At 45.2% G+C, this 17,422-nt stretch overlaps 1 protein-coding gene across 10 annotated transcripts in view; it reads left to right on the forward strand.

The window, feature by feature from the left end:
- Positions 1-17,422, forward strand: part of ELMO1 (engulfment and cell motility 1) — a 520,853-nt gene that overhangs the window by 472,173 nt on the left and 31,258 nt on the right. For all 10 annotated transcript variants that reach the window (XM_045864408.3, XM_054505224.2, XM_045864407.2 and 7 more), the window contains 2 exons: positions 6,775-6,938; positions 15,083-15,195. In XM_045864408.3, the coding sequence (XP_045720364.1) occupies positions 6,775-6,938; positions 15,083-15,195 (277 nt within the window). The remainder of the gene's footprint in view (positions 1-6,774; positions 6,939-15,082; positions 15,196-17,422) is intronic.

The raw sequence follows: 17,422 nt of genomic DNA on the forward strand, positions 1-17,422 counted from the left end.
GGACAGACCAAAATATCTTCAAGGTCCTGAAACCATTCAGGGGGGACAGTTGAGAACATTGCTTTTAAAAAAATAAAAACTTTAAAATATCAGAATCAGTTCTGTGCAGTGCAACTTAAATATAATCTTGAACTGCCCTACATGTGTTATAAACGTGTGTCATCAAGAGGTGGCTTGCATGCTGCAAGGAGGAATTTTTCCTTTGGATAAGCTGTCTTTAGGACTGGGATTCACAGGAAACCTCATACTGATGGGTATAATGTTTGGGCTTCTCCTAATCCTGACGGAAGATGATCACCTCCACTTTATAGATAAGGAAACAGGTTCAGAGAAGCTGAGTGAGTCACCTGGTTCAGCGGGTCATGGAACCAGACTTTGAAATGAGCACTGCCCAACTCTAAAGCCAGGTGTTTTTCCTCTAGACCAGGAGTTGCCAAATCACTGCCCACCGGCCAAATCTAGCTCACCACCTGTTTTTTTGTAATCAGGTTGTATTGGAACAGAGCCGCACTCATTCATTTACTTCCTGTCTGCGGCCATGTTCACGATGCCCAGGCATAGCTAAGTAGTTGGCAGCAGACATGATCTGGCCCTTAATAGAAATTTGCCAACCTCTGCTCTCTGCCCACACTGCCCCGGAATAAATACAGAAACTTAAATGCTGCTCCTTGGGTCCAGAAAGCATTTTTATTTTTTCTCTCCCCTCCATTTAATACACTTGACACCATTCAGCAAAAACTCTCATTTGCGTGGACTGACCTAGGCTGTCCTCTCCCCAGCTGTGGCAGAAGTACAAAGGAAAACCATTTTTAGTTTCCAGAAGGTGTCCTAATTTTAAAGACCTGCATCTAGGTCAATACTTGTCCCTGCCACATATGTCACCAGTTTTTACCTGAACTTCTAGTACTCTCTCTGGGCAAGGCCACTTCTCCCCACATCCTAACCTTGGAGAGTAGCCTTTCAAAGTGATCCCTGGCCTCTGGGAAGTTTTCCTGTCTGTAGATGAGCACCTAGACTCCTCTCCGGGCAGAATCCTTCCCATTTTTTGGTCCTTATGAGTCTTCAGTTGTTTTGTCTTGTGTAAGGAACATTCTTAGGAAGAAAAATGGTCCAGTGCTGAAGCCCAGCAATGAAAATTCTCCCACATGACTCATTTTTAAGCTGGACTGTATTGACATCTGTCTTCCGTGCAACAGCCTTTTCTCTTCGTTATGAAGATAAATCCATTTAATGGGTTGCTACTGATTGGGTAGATTGTACATTTTTGTAAGTGCTGACCCCCCAGCCCCCTTTAGCGGCAATGCCCAGTAGCGGCTTCTCCAGAAACCCTTCGCTCAACCGCAGACCGGCCTTTTCCAGCTCAGCCTGGGAAAGAAGTCCAAAATGATCTCTCAAACCCTAAGACAGCATCTCAGAGCCACAGACTTTGATTTTAGGCTTTGTAAAAGTGCACTTTGAAAACCATGTTAAACAGTCTTGTAATTCTGTTAAGGATGTATTTGTTTAATTCTACAGATGACAGGTGGGAGCCTAAGAATCTATGGCATTGAACTTATCAATCATTATTACAGTCTGGAAGGTACCGTGGTTAAGTACTAGGGACCACATTACAAATAAGAAACAGGACCTGCCCTCTAGGCATTTACAGTCTAGATGGGGAAAGGTACACCAATAACTGACTTAAGTGCTTTATTATGATATGACAAAAATTGCTGCAGATACTGTACTGAAGGCTGAAAAGTGGTGCTGGATGTTTGCTGAGACCAGTGCTTCTCACATTTTCGTGAGTGCTGGAATCACCTGGAGGGGCTGTTGAAACACTGATTGTAGGGTTTCTGATTCAATAGGTCTGGGGTGAGCCCGAGAAGTTGCATCTCTAGCAAGTTCCCAGGTGATACAGATGTAGTCTGGGAACACTGCTGAGGATATTTTTTATAGGAGAACCCTCTGACATAAGTCATTTCATTCTCAGAAGGTATGGGAACATTACATCACATTGGTTGTGTGTCTAGTGTGTTCCATTCAGTGTGTCAGTACTTTGCAAGTAATCCAGTTTGGATTTCACAGCAACTCTATGAACTCTGAGCTATTACTTCCACTTTATAGTGAGCAAACTAAGGCTTGGGAAGGGAAATTCATGTTTGCTAAATATCCACAGGGTACCATAAAGGATATGAGGCTTTCTCTAATGAGCAACACCTCGATGAAGTCTAAATGATTAGTCCTTCCAGTTTACAGAAGCTTAAACTGAGGCTCAGAGGGGTTGAATATCTTGAGGACGGTCACAGCCTGGCTTTACAGTTGTGTGTGGTGGGCCCTTTATAAAGGCTGAGAAGCCATCCTGCCACGAATAGCACCCACTTGCTGAAAGCTGCTAACGTGGACTCCAAAAGCATGATTTGTCTAATGCCTAAGTCATGCACTCCCTCCCTCCAGGCTTTGCTCTTGCTGATCCCTCTGCCTGAGCTCCCTTTCCCTCTTCACCCTCCCACCCGTCCTTCCAGTCCCAGGCAGGTTAGTCTCAGCCTTGCACACTTCCCTGACATCCCCCCTTACCCCAGTTGATCAGGGATCATGACTCCTTTGTAATGTCTTCCTTTCCCCAGGCCCCTCTCCAATTTTTGTATGTGTCCCAACATAGTTTACACTATTGAATTCCATCACACACACCCCAAATCCCCTGGTGACTTACCACTAATTACAGAAAAAAAAAATCCAAATTTAAATTGTTCATCTTGGCCAGCAAAACCACCCACTGTCTGGCCCAGCCTGACTTTCAGCCTAACTCGAAGCCCCACCTCGATTTTTTCCAATGGAATGAAACCACCATACATTCCTCCCCACCCAGGGCTGGGCTCTCCTCTCTCCAAGCCTTGGCTCATGCTGTTTCTTCCAAGAATGGCTCCTTCTCTGCCACTCATCGTGTCCACATCTGGTCTCTCCTCAAGCCCCAGCCAAAGTCCTGGTGCTGTGCAATCAGCCTGTCAGCATTTGAGAGGGGCTAAATATTTGGGGAATGACTGTCTCGCCCTTGCTCCACTGTGACATCACTTCATCCCTTGGAGGAGGCAAGTATGTAATGGCTTATCCACTTCCCCAGACCAGGACACAAGGCTTCAGATATCTCGCTTACGGTGACTTGCACATTGTAGGTGCTTGAAAAACAGTTGTTGAGAACAGATGAATAATGCCGGATGAAGATTGTGGGTGTGAAGGTGGGGGTCAAATTGGTGATTAGACTAGGGAGCACATGGAGGCTCAGGAGATCTTGGAATAAAACACAGGAGCATATCTCAATGAACAACAGGGAAACCAGGAGCCCAGTTAGACTACCAGCATACTTGATTCTTGTTAGGGGTCCCCAGAACTTACTCTTTTAACCCAATCTTCCGAGGAGCTGAAAGGTTTTCTCCATTTGAAGTACATGTGTGTTATAGGACTCCCACTTCTTCTTTTGTAACATGTGACATTATTACAGAGAACATGTGCTGGAAAAATTCCAGAAACACACCACAGGCACAGTTTGACCTTGACAAAATAATCAGTCAATACCAGTAGGTGAATGCGGATTCTGAAAGCGTGTTTGTCTGATGTCTATGACAAAGCGTATTCATATTTTGTAATTAAGAAGTTTTGTTTTTTTTTTAAGATTTTATTTATTTATTTGAGACAGAGAGAATGAGAGAGACAGAGAGCACATGAGAGGGGGGAGGGTCAGAGGGAGAAGCAGGCTCCCCACCGAGCAGGGAGCCTGATGCGGGACTCGATCCCGGGACTCCAGGATCATGACCTGAGCCGAAGGCAGTCGCTTAACCAACTGAGCCACCCAGGCGCCCTAATTAAGAAGTTTTAAGTCCATTGATTTGCTGATGCCTCCGCAACACCATCTGTGGGTTTTCCAAACAATGAGAAAAGGTTTGATATTTTCCAAAGAAGACAGAGTCAAGCATGGTGGTTGTGAGTATCTTGATTTAAATCATGCACGTAGAGCATTCAGAGACACTTAACACTATTAATTCTAGCCTTTTTGGAAGCTACTTTGCAAGGAAATAGAGAAATATTTTAATTTATATAACTATTTTGTCTTCGTAAAAAAAATCAATGACATCTTTCCCTGGGGTCATTTTCCTTGGCACACAGAGTTACCACAGAACTTCTCAGGGCCAGAGCAAAACTGTGAAGTAAATCAGGCAAAGCCAGTCTTTCCCTCCACCAACCTCATTCTGTGCTGTATCCTAACTACTTGCATCCCTTTCCCTAGGGCCAAGTGCCCCTTTGGCTTCTTCTTTCTTATCCTATCAACCTACTCTTAGGAAATGGTCTATATTCACTTTTAAACGGAAGCACAAGTGATTGTTGGGAATTTAAAAGATTGTCCCACTTATGGATTCTTACATCTAGCAAAAGATAAAATTCTTAAGCTAGAGGAATTGAAACTCTTAACAGTGGATTTTAAGCATAAGGTATAAGTAGGAGCTGAAGAATTTCCCATACCACCATAAGGGATTATCATGATTTCCACGCAAAGGTACAGCCATGAGCATATAAATGAAGATGATTTTTTAAAGGTTTTTCTTATTGAAGTAGCTTCATTGTTTCTATCCAGCTTCCTTCTCTTACTTTTCCCCAATCTGGGCAAACTCCACTCCATAAGCTGATACTCCTCTTTGACTTCATTGTATGTATTCGTTAAGATCTTAAGTTGCAAGTGACAGGAATTCCATTCAATTGGGGAGGTAAAGGTTCATGTAACAAAACCACCAAATGTCAGCATTGAATTGACATTATGGTTGAATATAATTTAACTATTATTAACTCTCTCTCTCTCTCTCTCTCTCTCTCACACGCACACACACACACACAAATCTTTCTTCTGTCTAAGTTGAATGGAATCAGTCTCAATATCTTCCACTCTTCCACATGTAAGAGACAGTGTTATAGTTGTCAATTTTAGGGGAAAAGAGCATGCTTCACCTCTGCTTCAAGTCAAGTCAGAAGTCTGGGAAAGGATACTGATTGGTCAGCTCAGGTCACATGCCCACCTACTAGTGTAATCATTGTGTCCAATCCTATGTGTTCTGGTGACTGTCATCTCTGTGACAGCTCCTTAAGAAACATTTGTTTAGTCATCATCTCATTTAGTCTTCCCTCCAATACAGTAGAATAGGTGTTATTACCCCTATTTTAAAGATAAAGAGGCTGAGACTGAAGATTGAGGACTTACCCAAGGCCACACATATCTAGTTGAATTCTATGACACCAAGTAGCCCCACATGATGGATATTGCATGCATTTGATGTTGAAAAGCCCTGGCATCTCAGTGTAAGACTAGTCCGTGAGCAATTGCTGAGTACCTACCATGTGTGATTTATTCGACGAACAACTGATTAGAAGCCATAAGGAGTATAGTGGGATCATATTCATAATGATAAAGGGTAAGCGGCATGCCAGGGCTTTTCAACATCAGATGCATGCAGTATCCATCATGTGGGGCTACTTGGTGTCATAGAATTCAACTAGATATATGTGGCCTTGGGTAAGTCCTCAATCTTCAGTCTCAGCCTCTTTATCTTTAAAATAGGGGTAATAACACCTATTCTACTATATTGGAGGGAAGATTAAATGAGATGATGACTAAACATGTGTCTGGCACAGAATTAGCATATAATTGAGGTGCATTTGCTATTTCCTTTCATTTTAACATTACTGAGTGACCCCAAGAATGGTGGTGTGATTGGCAGTGGAGTAGTGTTAAATCCCAGCTCATCCACCTACCAACCAGCGCTATGATTTTGAACTAGTTACTTAACATTTCAAAGCCTCAGTTTCTTCATATGTAAATAGAATGATGACCACAGCTAACTCCTAGATTTGAGTGGATTAAGAGAGGGAACATCCATAAAGCTTCCACCATAGTAGATACCTCATCAGTGATAACAATTGTTCTCCTCTGCAGTGGAGGATTAAAAAAAAAGAAGCAGGAAGATTACTACACGTCTCTTGGATGCCTCTATGTCTTTTCTGGTCTTTTCCTGCTTTATAAATTCTGATGAAGACGAATCCACATTAATAGAGGCAATGCTTAATTGCCTCCTTGTGGGCTGGACCCTGTCCTTAGGCAGCACATTACCATATTCTTTTTTTCTTGAGGCATCCAATGGCATATGTCTGTTCTATTAAATAGACCTTCTTTTTAGTGCCTGGCTCAAGAAGGCAACAGCACATACACAATTTCAGACCCCTTATGTGTATGAACACTCAGGCCTTCACTACACGGGGAAAGCATTCTCAGAGGGGCGAGTGTGGGTATCATTTCACGTTTGTTTGAACCAGTGCCAACCAGACATCCACAGTTAATTGTGTCTCAGCGATCTTCTTCTGGAAGAAATAGCAGTGAGTCAGCCTCCTAGCTGTTGCTTGGACTCCTTTCACTTTTGAAGTTTGCACTGTGCACAGTGTCGCTTCAGCAGTGGTCCCGTAATATGTTGAGCAAATGGAGCACTCCTCCCAGCCAGGCCTCCTGCCACCCAATTCCAACTTCGTCAATCCATCTCCTTCCTTGTGGTTCCAGCAGCACAAGAGAAAGTGGAAGATGTACATTATGGTAGTTTACTCTTTGGAAAAGTACCCTCAAGGTTTGGGCAGAGAGCGCAGGGGAAGGGAAGCAGGGGGGTAGGAAGCAGGGAGGCAGGGAGCCGTTCATTCTAGAAGATCTTTCCAAATGGGCAAGGACAACCCCCCCCAGGAAAGTTACGGTCTTCCTTTCATCTACAGGTAATGCAGGTGGTGAAGGAGCAGGTTATGAGAGCTCTTACAACCAAGCCTAGCTCCCTGGACCAGTTCAAGTGCAAACTGCAGAACCTGAGCTACACTGAGATCCTGAAAATCCGCCAGTCTGAGAGGATGAACCAGGAAGATTTCCAGTCTCGCCCGATTTTGTAAGTAACCCCTGAGCTCTGTCTCCTCGGAGGCTCTGACCCATCATTTCTGGTCTGAAGGCCGATCACACACAGTGCAGTGGGCCATGTTGTGAGCTGTTTGCGGAAGGCCAACAAAAGACACTCGGGAAGACCTCAGTTCGGTTCATGAAGTCTCAGCAGCTCCCCGAGGAAGGTGGTGCAGGGGCGGCCGAGGGGAAGGCAGGGACAGGCACTGTTGGCAGCAGGACCTAAGCCAGGAAGAGGCCTGGTTACTGATGAGTCCCCTGAAAATTTGTAGCTGAAAAGTGGGGGGACCTTTCCTAACACTTGGAACAAATATTTTTTCTCTGGGAAGCTATTTCTTGGTGGGTGCCTTTGAGTGGAAGATGCTCTGCCCAGCCAGAACAAAGCCCACTGGTAATTCAGGCAATATGAATGTTCAAGTGGTGAGTGGAAGGGAGATGGAGAGGAAGAGAGAGATTCACTTGCCCCTGCCCCATCCATCAGCTTTGCCTCACCCCAGAGCACCTTGCATCGCCCCCATGACTATCAGCCCATAGGCCCAAGTCCGAGAGCAGCAGGGCCCCTGTTTATAGGACCTTGCAGCAGGTGCACTTGCGACAGTTGTCATTTTGCGTACCTCCATCTTTAGGATGTTCTGAACTTCCAATGAAGACTGTTTGGTTTGCTCCGTCTTTTCTTAGAACTGGCCTATTTATCTTCCCTTGTCCTTTTCTAAGAGCTAGGTCAGTTCTGTTACCCTTATAATTTATAGGGAAGGAAACAGGAGAAGAGGTAGGGGTAAGGAAAGTGTGTGAAATGTGTTCTCATTCCCCCTCAGAAGACTAGCCACAGCTTCTTCTGAACTTTTGTTATGAAGCTGACTTACAACACAAGTGTCACTATGATATGAACCCCACCTCTCTCTGTTTCTGATTCGTTTTCTTTCTGCCCCTCTTTCTGTCCATTACTCTCATATCTTTGACATTTTTAGTGCTTGGCAATTTGCAAAGCAGCGCCTCCTGCTGTTTCATTTCCTCACATCCATGTGAATGAAGTAGGTAGGTCTTATTCCCACTCAAGGAGCAGGAATAGTCCAGAAAGAGGGGAGGAGCCGGGACTTGAGCTCCAGCCCACGGATCCCTCAGCTCATGCTTTGTCCACCCCAGCAGAGCTCCTTTGCGAAGTGCAAGACTAAGATGTGGTTTTAAAAAGTTCACAGGTCTGCAGCTCCCTCATGCATGCTTGCTCTCAGGCCCTGGGAGGCACAGTCAGAGGCTGCGGAGCAGAAGTGCAGACTTGAGTGAGGGTGGAGCTGGGCGGCAGGGCGGGAATGCTTCCTGGGGGTCTTTGGCTTTCATCATGGTGAGACCTGACTTGTACTTGCATTGAGTGCCAGCCAGCTCTGCAGCAGGCACTGCTGGGCCTTTGGGCTGGTCCTCAGCCAGAAGGTACAGCTAGAAATACCAAACAGAAAGCCCTTCTGATAAATGCTTGACTCCTCAGAGATAGGGTTTCTTACTTGCGGAGAGGGATGGCAGCACCTCATCCCATCACAGGGCCTACAGCACCAAAATGTTGGATTCCCTAAGGTTTGTTTCAGCAGATGTGCAAACACACAGAGACTTCATTATGCTTTTGACAGCCGTTCTTAAAATCTAAAGGAAGGGCGCCTGGGTGGCTCAGCTGGTTAAGCGACTGCCTTCGGCTCAGGTCATGATCCTGGAGTCCCTGGATCGAGTTCCGCATCGGGCTCCCTGCTCAGCGGGGGGTCTGCTTCTCCCTCTGACCCTCTTCCCTCTCGTGCTGTCTCTCATTCTCTCTCTCAAATAAATAAATAAAATCTTAAAAAAAAAAAATCTAAAGGGAGACTTGAGAAACCACTTCAGTCAAGGGTGAGGGATCCCAAATTATTGTTTGACCGTGACTTTATTCTAAGTAAGAATGTTAACTGCATGTGAAGTGTGAACACTTTGCTCCTGTTTTGGCTTCATACCTTTATTTCCTGAGGCTCTGCCCATGACATTCTGGCGTTTTCCCTTGATTATAAGAGGCTCATGGGGCGCCTGGGTGGCTCAGTCGTTAAGCATCTGCCTTCAGCTCAGGTCATGATTCCAGGTCCTGGGATCGAGCCCCACGTCGGGCTCCCTGCTCCGCGGGGAGCCTGCTTCTCCGTCTCCCACTCCCCCTGCTTGTGTTCCCTCTCTCACTGTCTCTCTCTGTCAAATAAATAAATAAAATCTTAAAAAAAAAAAAGAGGCTCTTACGTTTGCATTTATTATGTGAGGAGAAGCAATGCAAATATACAGGAAGTCTTCTGTATGTGTGTCCCTTTGGTGTCATCATTTGGCCACGGGACTGAAAAGCACATGGCTCACTGGGGCCCTTGCATGGTTGCAATAAGGGCTTGTTAGAAACTATTGCATTTAAGAGGGCCGTGGGCCAGCCTGATCCTTATCCCAGCCTCCGAAATGGGCAGGTGGGAGCCAGCCTCCCGCTGCTCATCTGGGGATGTTTTGTCTGTTAGAATGACCTGCTAGACAGGAACTCACTGCAGGATTGGATAAAGCCTAAAGGCTGCTGACATGGCTCACAGGACAAATTCACGTCAACAGAAAGGGACAGCCCACGCATGATGGTCTGCCTTCGCTCACTCATTCATTTAACAAATATGTCTCGAGTGACTCCTGCCTGCCGGGCCCTGTGCTGCGGATGGGCAGAGAACCAGAGACACTTGTCCCACCCCACCCCACTCTCCCAGGTTGTAAAATTTGGGTGGGAGGGTGAACAGAGACTGTGCTTGAGTAGAGGAAACAAAGGCGGGGGTTGTCATGAGAGCACACGGAGACACATCTCCCCCAAGCTCAGGAGTTAGGATATTCGAAATTGAGAACTGGAAAGTACCTTTAAGTTTCCAGCTTCTCAGTGTGCAGACTGGGACAGTGACTTGGCTGGGGCTTGCCTGCTGGTACAGAACCCTACTGGCCATACCCTCACCAGCCTCTTGACCGCCATAGTGCTCCCCCCACGGCCTGGCTCCCTCTGTGCCTGCCACACACAGCTTGGTAGCAAACCCAAGTGCCCCAGAGAGCCTTTGAGGCACGCGTCCCATTATTATAAACTGTTTATGTTTCCTGAGTACAAAAATGCACACTCTGTGTGAGCAAATATTTGGGGGGAATATTCAGTAGGTTGAAGAAGCTCTGTTGTATTTCTTAGCTCTTGACCGATTATTTCAGAGAGGAGGTATTTGTACTTTCCACTTAGCATGACTTTACAGGGTAGATAAGTCCCTCCACACAACTAATCCAAGTTAATGGATATAAAAAACTTGAATAGTCCAAAACCAGGTCATTTAACACTACACTGGGTGGGGAAGGAGAGATGCAAGGATAAACACCAGTGAAGCATAGTAGCAAAAGGTAGAAAATCCACACCCAGGGAGCTAACCAATCTGGGCTCAGACTCCAAGGCCACTACTTGGACATGTGGCTCTTTAGACAAGTTACATATCCCATTCTAAGCCTGTTTTTCTAAGGTCTAAAAAAGAAAATGATTAAAGTGTCCACATCATTGCACGGTTATGAAGATTCCATGATGTAGTGCCTGAAAAGCACTTAGGATATATGCCTGGCACATAATATCCACTCAGAGAAATGATCCCTCTTACCATTAGCTGATAACCAGAATGGGACATGTTGTCACACTGTTGATATGTCAGTGGTAAAACTGACACTATGACTGTACTTGTGTATGCCTCGCCTTATCTCAGAAGGTACAGTGGAAGTATAGTGAGAAAGGAAAAGTAAAAACGGGGCCAGAAATCAGGCTAACGCCTACCCTGCCTATCTGCCTCCTCACTAAATATTGGCCACAAGCTTTGTGCAGGGCCTTCTCTCAGCAAGTGCCAGCAGGATGGTCTGGTCAGTTACACAGTTTTCAGTGTCCAGTGCACTTGACAAATGCTTATCAAATGCCTGCCACGTACCAGGTACTGTTCTGTGTATTGGTGATTTAGCAGTGAAGAGGACAGATGCAATTCTCGCCCTGCAATGATTGTATTTTAGTGGGGAGACACAGTCAATAAACATAGTAAATAAGATTATAGCATGTTAAAAGAGGATAATGACAATGGAAATATAAAGCAGGATAAGGGAAATGGAGAGCTGGCAGTCTTAAGTAATGTGGTCAGAATAGGTCCCTCTAGTTGGGATGATAACATTTGAGTTAAGATGTTTAAGGGACTAAGGGAGCAGGCCATGTGTATATTTAAGAGAAGGGTATTCCAGCAGAGAGAAAAACCAGTGCAAAGGCACTGAGGTAGGAGTGGGTCCGGGTGTTCAATAAATAAGAAGGCCACTGTGGCTGAAGAAGACTAAGCAAGGAGGAGAGCAAAAGGAGGTGAGTCCAGAAAAGTGGCTGGGAGTTGATGATGGAGGGCCTTGTTGGGGAGCCTTTGGAGGGTTTTGAGCAGAGGATTGATGTGCTCTGACTCAGGTTTCTAAATGATCCCTCTTGCTATTGTAGTGGGAATAGACTCCAGGGAGGCAAGTCTGGAACCAGGGAGGTCAGTAAGGAAGTTATTTCAATAACCCAAGCGAGAGATGATTCAAAGTGATTCAAGTCTCTACTATAGATTAGATAGATTTTGAAGATAAGAAACAATGATATTTCCTGATTGATTGAATAAGAGAAAGAGAGGAGTCAAGGAGGAGTTCACAGTTTTGTTTGAGCTGAACAACCAAAGGCGAGAAGGAGTAGAGCAGGTCGAGACAGGGGGTCAGGAGTTCAGCTTTGGACCTGTCAAGTTTGAGGTGTCCGTGAGACATGCACATTTGGCATGTCTCACAGTTGGTTTGACGAATTTGGAGTTCAGCTGAAAGGTCCGAGTTGGAAATATAAATTTGGGAAGCTGTCAGCATAAAGTTGATATTCAAAGTCATGAGTCTATAATATAAAGAACAGAAGAAATTCAAGGACTGAATTTGGAGGCCCTCCGGTTGTCAAGACAGATCAATTTCCATGAAACAGACACTGTCCCTCAGCACACCCAAAGTCTTCACGGAACCCTTTTAGATCAGGGGTCGGCAAAGTATAGATGGCTCTTGGGGCAAATCCAGCTCACTACCTGCTTCTGTAATTGGAGGTTTATTGGAACACAGCCACACTTGTGTGTTTACATACCATTCGTTGACTGCTTCCACTCTACTGCGGCAGAGCTGAGTAGTTGCCACAGACAGCTATGGCCCCGAGAGCCTGAAATATTTCCTGTCTGGCCTTTACAGGAAATGCGTGCCACCCTCTGTTCTAGGCGGACACCGAGTAGCAGCTCAGTGGGGCAGACCGCAGGGCCAGGAGGCAGCTCACTGGTCTAGCAGTGCCGTCTGTCTTCTGTATGTGGCACTGGCCTCGCTGCTGGCCTTGGACCTGGGATTGTCTCCCAGAAACGATGCTGGACCTGGAATTGCTCTTCATACACTCATTCACCCTACCCCCTTTAATCTTCCTTCTTTTATTTATTTACAAGGCCTTTAGACAGAATTAGAAGAATATCTATCAAAACGAGGGCAGTGAACCCATGACCTTGGCCTCATTGACCCCAAGCTGAGAATCTCTATCCCAAACTGCAGTCCACAACGCATTACACTGAGGTCCAACCTCATCCACAGACACACCATGTAGGTGTTATATATGTTTTCCTAATATGAGTGAATTTTATAGCAAGTGGGTCCATTTGCATGAAAAGAAGAGGAAATCACTTAGAAAAAAAGAAAAGTTGTCCTCTTTTTCTCATTGCCCAGTCATGTTTTAGAGGCCTTTGGGGTTCACAACAAGGAACGGTTAATTCTTGCTGCAGTGGATTCACTCACTCTGGAAATATCTCCCCAGGAGACGTTTCCATAATGGAGTGTGTCACCATGCGCACGTCTGGGTCTTACACTAAGATGTCATAAATCATCGACTAAAATGACTCGGAAGTACTTTCAATTATTTCCTCCTTTTGGTCCTCTTCCCTGCATCTTTATCTCCATTTTAATAATTCAACTCTAGCCTACTAAAACTATTATTTAAAGATACATCGCAACCTAAGAATCAATGAAATTCCCAAACCCTTTCTCCAGTGACCTCTCGATCCCTTAGTGCCATTTCATCCTCTCTGCCCCATCGCCCTGGCTTGGAAGTCAGGAGCGGTGATTTACTGTTGCGTGTGGCTGCCCTGGCGTTTCCCCCCACCTTTTTCTCCCATTCAGAGCAGGGTTCATCAAAGCTGCAGTATACTAAGTCCATTTTACAAAAGCTGAACACTGATGATAAATAGTTTTAGTCATCTGAAAGGCCGAGATGAGACCCTGGAGGTCTGCGCAGGAGAGCTTTACAAAGGTACCAAGCTGTGTTCTTAGGACTCAATCTCCATATTATGCTTTATAAATGTTCAGTTGCAAGGGTATCAAATGACAGGAGGTTTAAAGCCATTGGAGTTTAAAATATGTATTAGCAGAGTACTAGCACACCTCATTAGAGGGCCAGATCCTTTGATGTGACTTTTTAATTCTCTTTATTTCACATGTAAATAGAAGCAGTTTGTATGCAGAAGATTGAGTTCCACACTTAACCTCTATGAGCTGTTTCCCCACCTGTAAAATAGAAATAATAATACCTACGTATTAATAACACTACTACGTGTTCCCAAAACTTGGAGGTTTTTGAGGGGGAGCGAGAAGGGGATGTTAATTGAGCTAAAATCGGATAGTCCCACTACCCGACTCAAAGCAGGCACTTCCCAAGCGTGAGTGCCTTCCCCACCCATGAGCCAATCACCCTGTGAAGACAGCCTGTCTGCAGTCGGAGCAGGTCCAGAGTTGAGGTGGAAGCTGACAGACATGTGAGCCATGACTACAGTGAAATGTGGGCGTATGGAGAGTTGGCCTGAGGGAAGGAGAGAGTATCATCAAAGCAAATTCAGTAATAACTTTGCGTTCCTGCCCAGGGGGCTCGTAGAGCACTTGCACTTACACTGTCTCCTTTGGGAGTCACAGCGTTTTCCCACAAAATGTTCATATCCCCATTTTACAGGTGGGAAAACTGAGACTTAGATGAGCTACATGAAATGCAAGTCATGGGCAGAGTCTAGATTGAAACCCTAGTCTTCCAAGTTCTAGGTCTATGTTCTAATCAATACTTTAACACTACTGAGGGTTCTCCCTGTCCAGCATCAACCAGAACAGCTCTAGCTATCCTAGACTCAAATGCTAGAACACTACATAAAATTTCACATGATTAAAAAAAAAAAAAACTATTCTCTTGGGGTGCCTGCATGTCTCAGTGGATTAAGCGTCCGACTCTTGATTTCAGCTCAGGTCATGATCTCAGGGTCGTGGGATGGAGCCCCGAGTTGGGCTCGTGCTCAGCCAGGAGTCAGCTTGTCCCTCTCCCTCTGCTCCTCCCCCTGCTCTCTCTCTCTCTCTCAAATAAATAAATAAAATCTTCTTAGAAAAAAAGAGATTTAAAAAACATTGTACTCTGTCCTGATATCTTTAAGGCATAGTGCATCTAAAACTAAGTTATATTATATTAGCCTGACTCAAGATGCAAATAATCCCTAATTTATCCTATCATTATCCCCAGCTCTGTGGGCTAGAATCAGGGATGATATGTTGCTCCCATTTGTAAGTGATAGAGTGGAAAGCAAAATGTGGTCCTGCAGTTTGCTGTGGAATTAGTAATTACATGGCTGCCCAGTATTGCTCTTTGGTCAGATCACAAATGTAGTCTGGGAGTTTACCTGCTGTAGGGGGGGAAGTGTGACCAAAGATTTATTGTCTTGGCAAAGCCAAGTGAGTTTCTGCATGAGTTTATATCTGTGGCTTTGAGAAACAAGGGAAGAAACTTCTCGGGAGGCTTTGGTATAGCAAAACGTCACGCAAGTGGCTGGTGCTTTGGTGGGTATTCTGTAAATGTCAGAGAATCTATAGTGTTGTTTTAACAGGTCAACCTGTCCACTAACTCTTAATAAATAATCCTCTAATGCACCATCTTGGGAGGTGTTGGGATGGTCGTGGAAAGATGTGGCTTGCACTTCGCTGCCCCATCTGCCCACGATGCCCTTTCAACCAGGTGCTGTTCTCAAGGCATGCCATGCAGTGCGTGTGTGTTCTTCACAGGGAACTGAAGGAGAAGATTCAACCAGAAATCTTGGAGCTGATCAAACAGCAACGCCTGAACCGCCTCGTGGAAGGGACCTGCTTTAGGAAACTCAACTGCCGGCGGAGGCAAGGTATTGTGTCTGGGGCACTGTGTCCCAGCGAGGGTGAACGGTGGCCTGCTCCCCTGGGAAGTCATGGGGCATGGGTGCCGGCTTAAGGGTAGGCCTTGCAGCATTGGACTCCGAACAGGAATAGCAGTTCGGGTAAGTTCTGACTCCCCATGTGCACCCAGGGAAAATCAAAGAATTACCAGAAGACCCATGGAACTGAAAAGCCACCTGAGCTATTTAGTGCCACGAGTCTGCTAGTGTGTTTTCAAGAACAGCCAACATGTATCGAGAGCTTACCATGTACCAGGCTCTCCTTTTACTTATTTTAATGCATTTCCTCCTCCTGGTAACCCTGGGTAACTCTGTGGTTATACCCACTTCACAGATAAGGAAACTGAGACCCTGAGGAGCTAACTAAGTTGCCCAAAGTTGCGGAAGAGCAAGGATTCATACTCCAGCAACTCTATGGCCCTTACTTTCATTTTATTTTTATTTTATTTTAAATTTTTTTTTTTTTTTTTTTACGGCCTTTACTGTTAATGACTCCCTCTGGTGTCAGGAGAGCTGGTACCCACAGCTGGATTTGATTTTGAAACTTTCAGCATGGATGGCCCTAATTCTCAAATCCCCATACTGATTCCCTTCTAGGTGAAAATTACTTTATCTGGAGATTTAAGTAACAGTGCACCAAGGTGGGATAGAATCAGTTTTCATAATCTTGCAAGAAGAACTTCTGAATTGTCTCAGTGAACTTTAATCCCAAAATACCATGTCAGAATGGGTGCCATTAGACTAGTTCCAATAGACAGGAGGCACTCTCTGCTCTTTCTCAGTCAAGGAAGTGAAGTCTTTTGATTGCTTTCTTCTTCTCTTGACAGGCTGCTGATTGCAAAGTCACAGGATTCATGTCATACTGTCCTATAAACAAACAGTCAGAAACTAAAACTAAAGATAAATCTGGGGAGAGTGATGAGATTGAGGGACAACCCGGAGCAAGCATAAGCAGTAGCAACTCTACCAAGAAAAACACCAGTTATGGCCCAGGAGAAACTCTGGCAGATATTTTTGAAAACCAGTGGATGCTCTGCTCAGACACAGAGCTCACCCACTAATGACAAATATCATTTCATGTTTATGCCAAGCCCGTCCCCCTGGCTATTTTCTTTAATGGTTTTGTGCTGAATATTGAGTAAATTCAAACAATTTCAGATATTACAGTTAAAAATCATATTAAGGAACTTCCAAAGGCAGAACTTCCTTGAGAAATGAAAGTATAGGTTGTTCCCAGAGGATGGCAAGCTATGGAACTGAGCTTCAAAAGGGGCCTCAGGGGAAGGACCATGGGCAGAATGATGATAAGAGCTAAGTTCCAGCTGGGACTGAGAAAGGCTCCGTTGGGAGAGCAGCCAAAGAGGGAGCTCCCTCCTTTCTCACCGCATTCCTTGCATGGGGCATCATCATCAGGGCAAATGCTTTTCCAGAAGATAGTGTGGCATGATGATGAGGACAAGAGCCCTGGGGCGGGATGAAATGGGTGCACTCCCGCCTCTCCCCCTGACCAGCTGTGTGACCGTGGGCAGTCTCCCCATCAAAAATGGGGATAACAGGACACCTGGGTGGCTCAGTCGGTTAAGCGTCTGCCTTCGGATCAGGTCATGATCCCAGGATCCTGGGATCAAGCCCCACATCAGGCTCTCTGCTTAGAGGGGAGCCTGCTTCCCCCTCTGCCTAGTTCCCCCTGCTTGTGCTCGCTCTCACTCTCTCTCTCAAAAAGAAAAAAGAAAAAAAAAAGAAATGGGGATAACAATGCCTGTGTCCTGAAGTTAGGTGTGAGGAGGGAAGGTGATCATGAATGTAGCTCTGAGAAAGCCACCACAAAAGGTAGCAGCTACTCTTCTAGGAGGTTATGTAGGAAAAGAGCGATGAGCTGGGAGTGAGTAGACTTGACTCTCGGCTTCACAACTCTAAGTAACCAACTGAGCGCCTTTAGGCAGACACGTAATCTCTCAGGGCTACAATTTCCCATCTAATAAGTGGGAGAATTGGACTAGATGATCTCTTAGCTCAGTTAGCCAGATAGTCGATTCTATGCTTGATCTTTTCATCACCTTTGGAAAAATCAATAGTCAGGACATACTGCTCCCATAAGATGATTTATAAAGTTTTTATTTACTTGGCATTGGGCAAAGGACATAAAAGTGGGAGGAGGAGGGAGAAGATGGCACATGGATTTATACCATCCAGTGCC

This window comes from Mirounga angustirostris, unplaced genomic scaffold (assembly GCF_029215605.1).
Source record: "Mirounga angustirostris isolate CCGP_5_RB_7025 unplaced genomic scaffold, mMirAng1.0.hap1 SCAF_12, whole genome shotgun sequence".
Classification (NCBI taxonomy): Eukaryota; Metazoa; Chordata; class Mammalia; order Carnivora; family Phocidae; genus Mirounga; species Mirounga angustirostris.